This window comes from Acanthochromis polyacanthus, chromosome 15 (assembly GCF_021347895.1).
Source record: "Acanthochromis polyacanthus isolate Apoly-LR-REF ecotype Palm Island chromosome 15, KAUST_Apoly_ChrSc, whole genome shotgun sequence".
Lineage (NCBI taxonomy): Eukaryota > Metazoa > Chordata > Actinopteri > Pomacentridae > Acanthochromis > Acanthochromis polyacanthus.
In genome coordinates this window covers 1,333,014-1,347,852 of record NC_067127.1, presented here as the reverse complement: position 1 = coordinate 1,347,852, position 14,839 = coordinate 1,333,014, and the positions used below count along the sequence as shown (strand labels likewise).

The 14,839-nt window shown below is 38.4% G+C and overlaps 1 protein-coding gene across 1 annotated transcript; it reads right to left on the bottom strand.

Annotated features, from left to right (window-relative positions):
* Positions 1-1,248: 1,248 nt before the first annotated feature.
* nphp1 (nephronophthisis 1) lies at positions 1,249-14,114 on the bottom strand. The gene is made up of 20 exons (XM_051959845.1): positions 13,944-14,114; positions 13,334-13,395; positions 13,115-13,175; positions 12,660-12,793; positions 12,197-12,383; positions 11,274-11,375; positions 10,945-11,069; positions 10,761-10,809; positions 10,196-10,283; positions 8,919-9,013; positions 8,700-8,828; positions 8,390-8,464; positions 7,732-7,842; positions 7,329-7,411; positions 7,013-7,089; positions 6,005-6,104; positions 5,754-5,866; positions 4,636-4,709; positions 4,261-4,305; positions 1,249-2,046 (listed from the first exon to the last, which is right to left on the bottom strand). Exons 1-20 carry the CDS (start codon positions 14,007-14,009, stop codon positions 1,768-1,770), a joined length of 2,055 nt encoding a protein of 684 aa, XP_051815805.1. The 5' UTR covers positions 14,010-14,114; the 3' UTR covers positions 1,249-1,767.
* Positions 14,115-14,839: the final 725 nt, after the last annotated feature.

Below are 14,839 nucleotides of genomic sequence, written 5' to 3'. Positions count from 1 at the left end.
AATAGTTTTAGACTTCTTGATAGGATGATAACATCTGTACACACAAGACTGGAAACATGAGAAACAGCCAGACCGGCTCTGTTCACATTAAACCACAAAACCTGAAAGCTCTCAACTCTAATCCTGTTGGTTTAATTCATACAAAAACCAATGAGTAAAATCAGGAAGCTTAAGAACATGTGTAAAGGTTTTAAATGAACATTTCTTGACATCTTTACATTATGAATTTGAATTATCTGTCAATTTCAATAATTTTTTTCTTTATCGCTTAAATAACACCTCAAAGTGTAAAAATTCTGAGCTATGATGCTAAATGTATAAGGAATTAAGCGCCTTTCAGACATTTTCATTCAAACACTAACATATATTCCAACACTGTGCTGTGTGTTGACCTGCAGTGTGCCCAGACTGATCCAACTTCCCGCTGCTGCTGTTCTTTTATACCCGGCTATAAAAAGACGTCGGCGGACTAATTATTAACCCTGAACGCTGCTGTGACGTCCTGTAACTCTACACTGCACACACTGACACACAAAGCCGCTGATGTTGAACTAATGGGTGGAGATGCCTGCAGTAACAGTCAAGATGACGGGGCTGAAAAAGCAGCAGCATCTGATCCCAAAGCAATATTCAGTACAAATTACACAAGCAAACAATGATGTTACCGTTTAGTGTCTTCCCTTTTTACTGTAGCAGGCTTTGTGTTTGCTTTAAGAGGAGGGAGCTGACTGAATGATTCAGCATTATAACCATTTAAAGCTTTTATTTCACAACTATTAAGGCAATTAGCAGTCCGCATCTCGTGAAAAACAAGTGATTTTTATTTGTTTTCTGTTGATTATTTGCAGCCACAATGCAAATAATAAGTCAGATTATATTCTATATTTGTTCTTTCTGTCAATAAATCCCATTAAAACCTGCAAGTAATCAGTCTAATGTATCAAAGTGTTGTCTTGGTGAGTCTAAAATGAGGTTGAATTTATTGTTGTGCACCACAGATCAACACTGTAGTCAGAAAACTATTAAAAACACATGAATGTGCCTCACGACTGCAGCGAGTGTCGAAGGTGTGCAGCGTCCAGCATTTAAAGCCGGCAGAACATTTTCATGATCTGTCATGCAGAAGAAGCCAGACTTGAACTTTGCATCAACGGTTTCTCATGGAATTGATTAACAATAAAAAAATATATAGATTATTATGCTTAATGACAAAAACTAGACACAAAATGATAAAAACGAGACATAAAATGACAGCAAAACTAGTTTTATTTTCCTGATGTACTAATGCACATGTGCAGTGTCACCACAGAGAGTGAACTGAACAATGTCTGTACAATAATGATTTATTTTTCTGATTTAAATAGAAACATTGTATTATTTAAGAGTCAAACGCGACAAAGGAACAAATTACTATTTGTATAAGTATAGATTGTTGTTGTGGACGTTATTTACATTTGTTTGTTTGTTTTTTAAGAAAAAATGTGAGCATGTAAATTGACACTAGTATCTGCTATTTTAATGATAAAAACACAGATTATTATCAGCCATATCAGATATATTTACAGCACACTGAACATTTTATTCTTCTTACGATCAAAATCAGTATTGATTTTTTGACATCATCATGATAATTATTCATTTAAAAGCAGTGACAGCTCTTCTGTGGGGGGCTCGGGGGGCAGTGGCCCCCCCTGTGATCTGATTGGCCACCCCCTGTGCTCCCCCAAAATTTTCGTTGGAAATTTACATTGCATTTTTTTGTTTCGTTTACCGAGCCACACGGAGCAGGTCGAAGCTCAGCTCTGAGATATCAAAGGCCAGATGTGAGTGTGTTTGGTCCACAAAGACCTCCGGACGTCCTGATTGGCCGGTGGAGCGCTGCAGGTGTTTCAGAGTTTCCAGGGTGGCGTAGACCACTCTGGCTCGCTGCTCCTCTGACGAAGGATCGGCCCAGCGGTGGCGGGGCAGCGACGGCGAGTGGAGGAGGAAGTAGACGGACGACATGTAGACTTTAATAAACTCCTGCTTCAGATAGGACAAGTCTCTCTGCAAACACACAGCAGGAGGAAACAGTTTACTGAATATTCACATCACAGTTTACAGAGAAGAGCCACCAGCGCCCTCTACAGGCCTGTCCTGCTATTACACTCCATCTCTTCAGGTGACCCTCGCCCTGACCTGATGTAAATATTTGATCTAAAATTGAATAATCTACATTATATTGACTTCTTTTGTTTCCAAAAGGGAGTCAGACTAACATGACTGAACAGATTTACCAATAAAAAGCAGTTTTCCCTTTTTATTGCTTTTCAACTGTGAATCATTTTTATGTTTTTAAGTCAAAAATTACAAAAGACTTTCATGTCAAAGATTTTTATAATGTTTTGACAATTAGCTAAAAATATATAATGTAAAATACTATAAATGTGTGCATTATTGCATCTGGAATCACTCTTAGGTCTTAAGTGTAATTTCTTTTAGTCCAGCCAAAATACTAAATAAATCCTAAAAAAAGGAACTAAAAACTTGGTTCTATAAAAATCAGAACTTTTGAGTATCGGGTCATTTTGGTAAAATCTAGTTTTGTTAGTTTTTCTTGTAAACAACAAACAAAAATCATTTATATTTGTACATGATGCAGCCACACCTTTAGAAACAGAAGAAGATTTTTCCACAAATATTTCAAGAATGATGCTCACTGATGCTAGAAGTCCTACAATGAGTGAACTAGAGATCAGCCAATGTGTCAAATGAGATTGTAGTATAAATACGCCTGTATGGAGGAGAATCAGTACTTCTGGCTAGAACTACACCATGAAGACACAAAAACTCTCTACACAACTCTGTGAAAAGATTATTAAAAAGCATAAGTCAGAAGAGTGATTTTTTTTAAACATCCAAGTCACTGAATATCCCTTGGAGTGAAGTTAAATCCATCATTTAGAAATGGAATTATTGCACACTTCTAAATCTGACTAGAGCAGGTCGTCCTAAAAAACTGAGTGACTGTAAGGAAGTGACTAGTGAGGGGGGGCACCAAGACTTCTATGACTCCTCTGAAGGAGTTCCAAGCTTCATACATCAGCTGCTGCCTGTTCTTCAGACACTCTTCAAATCTATTCTCGCCAAGGCTTTGTGGGAGACTCTAAAGGTTCTTTAGACTGAATTTGAGCTTCCTGGCATCAAACTCGATGCTATGTTCGGCTGCAGCATCCCCACTGTGAAGCACGGTGGCGGCAGCATCATGACCTGAGGACGCTCCTCAGCAGCAGGTCCTGGTAGAGGGTAATATGTCTGCAGCAAAGTGTGCCAGAGAACTGCTGCGTGGGAGAAGATTTCTTTTCCGGTGTGAAAATGGTTTAATCCTCCTGTTGTCTTCATTCACAGGCACCAAAAAATATATCGTTTCCTTGTCTAAAAAAATTTCAAAAATTCAGCAAAAAAATCCCCAAATTTCTGAAAAATATGACAAAAATTCCGATAATTCCTTAAAAGTTTCCCTTACAAGTTTTATTTCTGAAAATCCAATAAATTTGGCAAGAAAATTCTTGTATTTTCAAAAACGAGTAAAAATTTTCCAAAAAATCCTAAAAAATATCTAAAGTGATTACACACATATCAGTAAAACTTCAGATTTTTTTCTTTAAGAACATTCACAAAAAATCTACCAAAATCCAGAGAAATTCGTTGGATTTTGGTTGATTTTCATGTGAATGTTTTTTAAGAAACATTTTTAACATTTCTTTTTTTTCCCACCAAAAAATGTTTAAAAAATTTCCAAAAATGTTGAAAATGTGGACATCAGAAGTTTCGCTGTGAAAATATATTTATTTTCCACATTTTCAAACTATAAAAACGGGTCAACCCACAGGACAAGACGAAGGTGACAACAAAGTGAAAGTCGGAGAACGGACCTCAACTCTACTCAGAAATGTGTGGCTGTTCCTTTATGATCCCTGCACAGCCTGACAGAGCCTGAGAAGTTCTGTAAAACTGACTGAGGCGTTTCCACACAAGATCAATGCAGTAACTGTGGCCAAACGTGCATCTAATAATACTGACTTGCACAGTCACTTACTTTGCATTTTATATGCACTAAATCTGCTTCACATTGACATTAAGGAATCTTTTTTGGAAATTCTTGTTCAAAAAGTCAGATTAAATCAACAATGACTCAATGTTGAAAACCAATAAACGGGGAAAACTCGTTATAGATGCTGTATGTCCCCATAAATAAGTGATAGCGGCAAACACACCAACCTTCTGCGCTCTGCTCATGCTGGTCTCAGCCTCCAGCCAGGCGCTCTGAAAGATATTTGTTTAAAATTAAATTCAGTCCGGCACAATCATTGAGCTGTGTTGTTTCGTGAATCAGAAGTCTTTAAAATCATAAATGTATTCAGGCTTTCTGAAGACTATAAAACAGATGTGATGGATCAGAATTACATCCCTGTCAGTTAAAGTCCACATGACGTTTCACAAGCTGCTTACTTTTTGACACACACAAAAAAGCTTTTAACGAGCAGACTTCAACCATACTGGTAAAGCAATAAATTACACAAAGAAAATAGCTTGGATAATGCAATTTCAACGACAACTTGATGTTAATATGACTACGTTGTCATATTTTCTGACCCTGAGAGCATCCAGCAGGTCTGTCTGGTCCAACAGCACAGGGAAGGTTGAAAGTACAGGACTGCATATGAGATCTGAAACAGGAGATGAATAAAACAGGAAGAACACTGCAAAAACTCCAAATCTTACCAAGTCTATTTGTCTTATTTTTAGTCAAAATGTCTCATCCCACTTGATTTAAGATAAATTCACTGAACAACAGACATTTCAGCAGATGGAGGGACTTGTTTTAAGACAATGCATCTTAAATATCTTGTTCAGTCAATCTCGAAATTATCTTGTTTTGAGTTGAATTTCACAAGAAAACTCAAAATAAGTTTAAGCCTCCTGTTATCCTGTGGGTCAAACTGGCCCATTTTAAAGTTTAAAAATGTGGAGTAACATATATATTTTCACAGTGAAAACTTCCACATTTTCAAAATTTTGGGGAATTTTTTGGTGGAAAAAAATGCTTAAAAAATGTTTCTTTAAGAACATTCAGGAAAAACAACCAAAATCCTGCAAAATTCACTGGATTCCAGTTGATTTTTATGTGAACGTTTTTAAAGAAAATATTAAAAGTTTTACTGATATATATGGAATCACTTTAGATATTTTTAGAATTGTTTTGAAGATTTTTGTTCATTTTTTGAAAATATTTACAATTTTCATTTTTTTTAATTATTAAAATTTTTATTTCTTGCCAAATTTGGGGATTTTTTTTTCAAATAAAACTTTTAAGAAATTTTCTTCCTGAAGATTTTGCAAATTTTCATAAATTTGAGGAATTTTTTGCTGCATTTTTGGATTTTTTGTCAGACAAGGAAACTGTTTTTTTGGTGCCCTTAAATGAGGACAACAGGAGGGTTAAGACACCTAAGCTTGACAATCCTGGTAAAATACAGCTTCAAATAAGTTTTCCAGCTAATTTTAAGATCTCAATATTCTAAATATCACATCTTATTTCAAGAAATCTTACCAAGACATTTTTCACTTGTTCTATTGGCAGATTTTTTCACTTATGTCAAGGTAAAAGTTCTTTGAAATTTGAGGGGTTTTTTTTTCTTGTTTTGAGCGGGGCATTTTTTCCAGTGTATTTACTCTGTGAGTCTGTGTAGTTTTGGATCATTGTGAGCTACCTGCGTCCTGCATGGTGGGTCTGTCCATCAGCAGCGTGTCGGCCAGCAGCTGCCTGTGCAGAGCCAGCAGGTGGACGCAGCTCAGAGAGTGCAGCAGAGTGTCTGGAAGGACGCTGCAGAGGGAAAAACCGGCCGAGGCGAGCCAGGAATGAGTCCAAGAAAATCCAGTAATGATTCATTAACGCTGCATTAGCTGGCAGAATGCCGTCTGTGGAGCTCTGCTGTCACGGTTTTCTTGCTGAGCCTCCCACCTGAGCTGCGTTCTCGTCCGGCTGTTGGTCGATTTCAGCTTCACGATCAGTTTGGGCTGCCGTCTGGCCTGGAGCATCTGCTGGAAAACACCGCCTGGAGCTGACAGTAGAAATGTTTACCACAGATTTTAAAAGAGAAGTTCGCATGATCGTCTATGTCAGCAGAGTCAAGCTCAGTTCAGGTTCCACATTTAGCCCAGTTTGATCTCAAGTGGACCGACCAGTAAAACCACAGCAGAATAACCACAACTCTGAATGTTTCCTTTGTTTTAGTGTAAAAATGTTCACATTTAAGGAATTATTGTTTTGCAACACAGTATGAAGAACCTGAAATTTCTAAAGAAAAGTAACTTCCAGAACACAGAGTGTCTACAAAGGAACACAACATTTAGTTACAGCTATCTGCAATTAAACTACACAGGATTTTACCCTATGATCCAAATGACAAAAGGCAGACAAAAGACCAAAACAAGATAAATTATTACAAAAACGAGACACAAAATTAGACAAACGACATGAAACAAAACAAAAAGAGACAAAAAATTAGACAACAAAGTCAGAAAGCGACAAAAAAATGGACAAACAACAAAAACGATACAAAAACTGAATAAAGCAAAATTCAAAATGACAAAAAACATAAGTGAGACAAAAAGGAAACACAAAACAACAAAAAACGAGAACCAAAATTCATAAAAACACGAGACAAACGACAAATTCGGACAAAAAAAGACAAAAAAACAACAAAAACAAGAAAAAATATTCCAAAAACGCGAGACAAAACAACAAAAGAACAATGAGCAATCCAGTATTTTACTTAATGATGAAAACAACTTGTCACGGTCTGGAAATGATTTTAAATTTAGAGTTTTACTAATTTCCAGTTAACATCTTCTCTGTAATTTTCACACTTTGAGGGCCGGACTGAACTCTCTGGAGGACCACTTTTGGCCCGCGGGCCTCATGTTGGACACCTCTGGTCTATGTATTGAGTCTGCTGTGTGTTCTTACATCCTTTCTGGGCTGAGGCCTCCACGGCTACGTCCGTCTCATACGGAGTTCCACCGCTCACTGGCAGCTCATAGGTCCTGCACACATTATATTAGATAGTAAAGCATTAAAATGATTCACGTCAGTCTATTTTTGAGCTCATTATCCATAGAGAATGTATCTGTGGTAAGTTTCATTTGAAGTTCTTTATTCTTTATTTCACACTGGTCATGTGGAAAGGACAAAATGTGAGTGTCTTTAGTGTGGTTTCATATTTACATGTGAAAGTAAGTCTGTGTAGTTTTATAATCCTGATACACAGGTGTTTGTGTGGTACCTGTTAGGGAGTGGATTTCCAGCATCATCGGTCAGTTTGAGGAAAGCCCAGCCACAGCTCAGGTCTCCTCTCTCACCTGTAGACTAAGAAACAGATGCACACCCGCGTTTTTCCTGGCTTAGAATGGGTCTTTTATGCTCAATGGGAAGGCTGATCAGTAAACAGTGCACCTTACCTGACAGAGATCTAAGCTTTTTGACAACTTAATAAACAGAAATGTCTATTAACAATAAACAAAATCGATTAAAGCATTGTTGTTTTCATTATATTCTCTTAGCATTTTGGAAGTGGTGATTTTTCTTTGCCGGTCGCTGCACACGCTTCAGATCCGACATCAGGGCTGTTCAGACACTCTTTGCTTCATTGGTGTCACATGTGCATCTGTATGTACGTGTGTCCTTACATTTCGTATAAAAGTGACTCCGAGCTCGAAGAGGATGCCGAGGTTTGGAGCCGTAGAGTCGCAGCGCAGGAAACACTCTCCGTCCAGGAGCGTGGGCAGGATACCCGTCATCTGGAACAACCACACAAACAGAAACATGCTTCAGACTCTGGACAGGTTCAGCAGACAGGGTGGACACGGGTCTCTGAGGGTCTTGAAAAGTGTCTTAAACTGGGACTGGAATGGTCTTACATGATTTTAAGTCAGGTAATGGAATGCTCCAGACAGTTCGGTGTCGCTAGTTGTGGAAAACATCAAACCAAGCATAAAAACTTGGGCTGAACTGTTCATGAGGCAAAGTGAATCCAGTCACCCACTCCTGCTTTAATGGACGTTAAACTTGAAAATTCATCTTCAGCCTCATCAGCATCAGATCTCCAGATAAGTTCCAGCTCCACGCCTACACCTGTGACTGTGTTCAGCTGGAAGGAGTGCGTTTCCATCAGAAATGTGGTGTTAAATTTCAATGAAGTTCAAATAAGTGGTATTTAAAAGGGCCTTAAAAGTCATACATTTTACTTGTTTCTACCTGTAGACACCCTGCTCAGAGTTTGGCTGTAAAGAAAGTGTTTTCAGATTTCTTAATGCTGTACAGACAGCAGCCGGGGTCTCTTCATACCCTCGGAGAGAAGCTCCAGGTCTTGGGGCTCTTGGAGTTGTAGGCTGCCCTCACTGTGTGGATGTTACTCAACACCTGGAACACAAACACGGCTCATTTTCAGAAAGGAATTAAAAAACCTAAACCTGTTATCTGAGCTCCCAGAAAGGAAATCAGCAATGGAGAGAAATCTGCATACAACTCTCCTGGTGTACTTCAGGCTAGTTTTAGCGGATAACTAAAAGTTAAACGGTATTAATTAAACTGCTTCCACTGCCTCTACAGGCACAGGAGGAGCAGCAAGGCTTTGGGCTGTAAATGAAACAGATACCTGAGCTCCATCAAAGGCACAGAGGCGGATGTGTCTGCTGAGGACCTGAACTCCAACTCCAGGAGTAGGAATCATCCTGCAGCCCCACAGAGTGAAGCAAACACAAGTCCTGACCTGGCGAGAGCGAACCTGCACGACAGGAGACTCGGAGATCAAGAAAACATGTTCATGGCAACATTATGAAGTCTTAAAAACACCAACAAACAGAGAGACTCCCACCCTGCCGGTGTCTGGGTCCAGGAAGAGGTCTTTAAAGGAGAGCTGTGATTGGCTGAGCTCAGGCTGAATGTAGTGACTTCCTCTGTATGTTCCACCTAGAAAAGGACAGAAAGGGTTACAGACTTTTAATCTTTTAGTATGTTTTAGCTGAACAAAGATGAGTACTAACAGTTTTGTCTGGAAACAGTGATGGAGTTTAGCTTTAACCCTCGTGTCGTCCTGCAGGTCAAAACTGACCCGTTTTAAAGTTTGAAAATATAGAAAAAATATATATTTCCACAGTGAAACTTCTGATGTCCACATTTTCAACATTTTTAGGAAATTTTTTGAACATTTTTTGGTGGAAAAAAAAGAAATGTTACAAAAAATGTTTCTTCAAGAACATTCAGAAATAAAATCAACCAAAATCCAACGAATTTTACTGGATTTTGGTTTCCGAATGTTCGTAAAGAATCAAGTTTTATTCATATATATCTAAAGTGATGATCACTTTAGATATATATATATATCAATAAAACTTGATATATATGTAATCACTTTAGATATTTTTAGGATTTTTTGGAAGATTTTTACTTATTTTTAAAAAATATATTTACAAAAATTTTCTTGCCAAATTCGTTTTTTTTTAATATATCAAACTTTTAAGGGAAGCTTTTAAGGAATTATTGGAATTTTCTTCCTGAATGTTTTGCAAGTTTTCAGAAATTTGGGGAATTTTTTGCTGAATTTTTGAGTTTTTTTCAGACAAGGAAACAATTTTTTTAGTTCCTGTAAATAAAGACAACAGGTTAATCAGAAACAGTCAATAAGCCAATAAATGCACTCAACTCTACTGTTTCTGTTTCATAGTGAGCATGTGACACACACACACACACACACACACACACACACACACACACACACACACACATATGTTTGTTTTTCTATACCGGTGGGGACTTACCATTGACTCCCATTCATATCTAACTCCTAATCCTAACCCTTACCCTAACCCTAACCTTAACCATCACCAAATCAATGCCTAACCCTAAACAAACGTTTTTGCACTTTTACATTTTTTATTAACAACAATATGGCCAAGAAAACGGTGTTGCCACCCGTGGGGACCTCATTTTAGGTCCCCACCGTAAGACAAGTCCCCACCTTTATAGCAAATAGTCAGGTCAAAGTCCCCACCAGTATAGCAGAAACAAGTACACACACACACACACACACACACACACACACACACACACACACACACACACACACACACACACACACACCTGTATAATGACCTTCCTCCACCAGCAGTTTATTCAGAGTTGACGGTCTGAATCCTGCAGGAATCACCCCCATGGCGGACAGCACATCTGTTGCATCAATCTGTCACACAGACACAGAAAACACCATAAATATCTTTTACACACAGATCAAGCTGTAAGATTTGTTTAATCACCAGGGCCTCTCTGCTCCACCACCTATGCTACCATAAAATGTGGATATTTACAACGGCATCTGTACTCAGAGACTATATGATCCACATGTTCAGTACGGCAGATTCTGATCCAACTGCATGATGAGAAATAACAGCTAAAATTCCATGCTTATATCTTTAATAGTTCCTGAAATATTGTGATTTTAATGGGCAAAAAATGTGCTGAATGTGTGTCAGCAAACAAAACATTTCACATATCACTCTAAAATGTCACCGATATCTTTAAAAATTTCCATATCTTATACTATTAATTTTTTTTAAATGGTTGAGCAGAAATTGTTGTAAGAATGTGATGATTTGAGATGAAATAAACCTCGAAAATGATCAGTAGCATGAGTTCTAGTTGCTTTAATTGTAGAGTTTACCTCAGTCAGAGCCTTTCGGACCGTGGACCAGTTGGCGTGTGAGCTGCTTCTGTCAAAGAAAAGAGGAAAACATGAAGAATAAAGTTACCATCAAATGATGGATAGATATCATCTTGTGTAAGCTCAGAGCCAAAACCATAAAAGAGGAAAAGATCCACAAGCGTCTACAAGTTCAACACTGAACCTCTGTTTGTCTCGGTCTTCAGTTAGTTCTTCAACCTGCTCCTCTTCCTCCTCTGACTCCTCATTTTCATCATCGTCACCATCATCTTCATCCTCATCGTTGTCGTCATCGACACCAGAGCCAATCTAAGACATTACAGGTAGATTTAAATTGAACAACACAAGAAGGTTTAATGCATATGACTGTACATCCGTGATCAGTTTTTGGTTAAAATATCAAAATTGTTCAAAAGCTTAAAACATCTTCAATACACATAACAGCAGGTTGTACTTTAACGTCCACAGTTATGCTTAATAATAAGTTGTGTAGCTGATCTGTGACCTGCTAACCTTCAGGTAGGTCCGTGGAACCAGCCCTCTGCTGCCTTTAGTGTCCTGAGCCAGCCACCATCCATCTGCCGTCTTCCTGATAATCCTTAACACCTCCCCTCTCTGAAAGAGCAGCAAAATTAATGAAATACCTTCAAACTATTTATGTGATAGCGACCAACAGACTTAAATCACCTTTTAAGAGCCAAGCAGATAAAACTAAATTTATTGAGTTGGGATAAACACTCAGCATTTAAGTGTTTATTTAAAAATTAACACTTCTGATTTCATTTTCATCTGAGATTTGGGCTATTTCAATTATGGAACATTTGCACAGAGAAACATATTCTCATTTTATGTGATTCTAAGCTGTTGTAAATCGACTTAAATGATTCATTACTTTACATGATAATTAGAAAAGCCCTTATATGACACCAGAACGCATCGAATCAGGTAAGAAATCATCGTACACAACACACACCAAATTAGAACCTGAAATCAAATCAGCGTACACTTGGTGAGTTCGTCAGGAGCGTTTGGTTTCACGCTTCTTCCTGCTTACTTGTCCTTCAAATTCGCTTCGACCAGCTGGACGGTTGATTTGGGCGACTAGAGCGCCATCTTCTGTTTTAACCAAACATACAGTGCCATTTTTTAAAAGAGGGAGCAAGCTTTACCAGTCTTAATTAAATCAGCATGCTCATAAACAGTAAACAACAAATACAAATGTGCTAAATAACATCATATGACATTTTGGTAGCAGCAGGGCACCATGAAAAGGTCCTCAGCTCTCCCTGAACTTTAAGTTTCTCTTCGGTATTCAGGAAAATGCAACATTTAAATTGCCAAAGAGCTGTATGAGAAGCGTACCTCTGCTTCTACAGAGAACATACAGCCAGTCTGCGTTTTATTTGTTTCTGAAACAAGAAGAAGAAGTAATTCACCCGAACAGACAGGTCTCCTTCCTGCTCCCCTCTGAAGTCACTGAGGACCGTGTAGATGCGAGGGTCTGACTGAGAAGGCGGCTTCACTGCTCTGTCCTCATCCTCACCATCAGTACCACCATCATCGTCATCATCACTGTCTTCATCTTCATCAGAGCCATCATCACTGTCTTCCTTTGAGACATTACTGCGGATCGAAAGTTATTTTTAAGCTTTTGGTGAGATGTTGGGGAAAGGTTTTTATGTTTCTCCTACATCTGAAAACTACACAGAACTTAATTTTTAAGATGCACTGAATTTGACTGCTTCTGCTTCAGAAGTGATAATATAGACTGAACAGTTCTGGAGGAATTCAGCCACGGCACCAGGCAATATCCTGTTTATAATAGATTAAAAAAGGGACACATAAATTACACATATCATCTCTTTTCTTTGCTTTGCCACAAGCACAGAGGACACCGACCCTGCAGCAGAGCTGGGTCCGGGCGGTGAAAGCTCCAGAGACAGTGAGTTCAGACGCTCCAAGATGCTCTGAAGCCTTCTCTCCTCTTCTTGTTTTCTCTGATCGTAGTTCCCGACAGGAGCCAGTTCATCAGCCTGGAAAGATGTCAAAATATAGCACAACAATACACCGTACAAGAAGTTCAGAATGACGTAGCGGGGTCTATCAGCGATCTCTGACTTTTTAAGAATTCTTTTATTCCATTTAACCATAGAACTATGATATTATGATTGGAAGGCTGTTTCTGAGATTTTTTTCTTTCAGAAAACATGATAAGAAAAATCACTGATAATGGCCAAGCAACAGTACTGATTGCATGTTTTTTTATGTCACCAAGAAGGTAAACTGGATAACTGCACAACTCTGCTTATTACAAAGAAGTTTCTTAGACTTTTTACTAACAGTACAGCACTGACCTTTGTAAGTTTCTTCAGTTTCCTTAATGTCTCCTCTGATGACATCTGCAGTTCCTGACATCTGTTGGGAAGAGAGCATTTAGACCAAAATCAAACTTTGAGGTGTTAAAAAAAAGCTGATCAAACTAACTGAATTATAGCAGAAAAAAAGAAACAGGAAGAAAAGTAGAGTTTCAGTTCCAGCCCAGATGAAGGTCGTAGTCTTTTTGGAGCGTTTACCGTCGAAATGCTTCTTCAGTGGATCCAACCTGATTCTGCACATCCTTCACCAGACTCTCAGTCTGCGTTAGGAGAACAACGACAGGAAACCATTGTTGACAACAGCTGAGCTTGGATTGAAAAGCAGATTTAGCGCTACATGTTTTTAGGTGTCAAAAACGACACATTTCATGTCTGAGCTTTTCTTTTGAGTATCCTGTGCTGTTAAATGCCAAAGTTTCTATGCTGCAGCCAGACTTCACTCAAAATATGTAGTTTTAATATTTCCTGCCTCAATTTATCACTCAAGAAACTACAAGACCTACCTTCAGCTGTATAAGCGAACAGTGGTTTTATTAACCAGGGAGTCTCCTTTGATAACATCTTCAGCTTTCCTCAGTGAATGACTTGATACGTACAGATGTTTATGGACACTAATGCTAGAATGAACCAAGTCTGTAAAAGGTTTATATACTAAAACCGTGTAACAAATATGCTTAAGTTCAGACATTCATGTGTACAGTAAATCGGTTATTTGTTCAACTTGTGCTACGACTGAAACAACGTTCCTCTTCATTCAGCTCCAAATCATTCGCTTTTTGCTCAGTTTTGCCGTTTATCTTGAACAAACCTGTCTGTTTATTTCTTCCACTTCTCTCTGGACAAGCTGCAGAGCTCCTCTTCTTTTTGGTGCCATGTATGAGCTGTTTTGAGCCACATAACCCGTGTGTTAGCCGTCCTGCTAGCTGGCTAGCTGACGCTACACCTTCGTTGGTCGCTAGGCAACCGACTTCTTCTGCGGATTCTTTTAAACGTCCGCCACCTCGTTCTTTTCTTTATTGTGCATTTAGTTATCGTAAATATATTTTACTTTATTTTTGTGTAGTATGTATGTTTTGTGTGGTTACAATTTAGTTCATATCACGTGAATACACAGAGTATCCAACTTAAATGCTTTCCCGTAGCATTTATTGTCTGGTAGCATTTAGCTACCGCTATAGGCGTGGAGGAGGAACTGCGGAAAAATTGTTCATAGAAAAACAGAATCACATTTCTGGCCAAAATAGACGCGAATGCTGAATGAGAATCAAGTTTTATTCGTTTAACATAAGAAAAATAAACAAATAAATAAATGGAAAATCTGATGCCTTGGAGTGCAGATTCATTAATAATTTGCCAAAGAGGGGCTTGTGTTGATGACTCTAATAAGCTAATCATGCAAAATACTCAATTTGCCCAACATATAAATCTTAGTATTCATCTAAAATGCAAGACAAAAAGTTGCATTTTGGGTAGAATATATCTTTATAATCATACTCTGTTAATTAGAGAGCACTGCTGTGGTAGAACAAACCTTTAAAACTATTAAGACTTGTACAGAAAGTTGTATTTGGGTGGAATGTGGGTGCACTTTAGCAATCGCTTAATTCAGTAGGTGGGGCTGTCATGAAAAACAGGGGTAGTAGAGATGGAGTCTTGAAATGCAGCTACTCTGTCTTTATAACAGCCTTTGCTGCAGTCCTCGAC

Excerpts from the sequence above, each read along its gene's own strand:
- nphp1 (XM_051959845.1), bottom strand. The coding sequence starts at position 14,009 with ATGGCACCAAAAAGAAGAGGAGCTCTGCAGCTTGTCCAGAGAGAAGTG. Across the intron at positions 11,070-11,273 it reads TTCCACGGACCTACCTGAAG|ATTGGCTCTGGTGTCGATGA; the intron begins GTTAGCAGGTCA and ends GTAATGTCTTAG. Across the intron at positions 8,465-8,699 it reads GTGCCTTTGATGGAGCTCAG|GTGTTGAGTAACATCCACAC; the intron begins GTATCTGTTTCA and ends TTTGTGTTCCAG.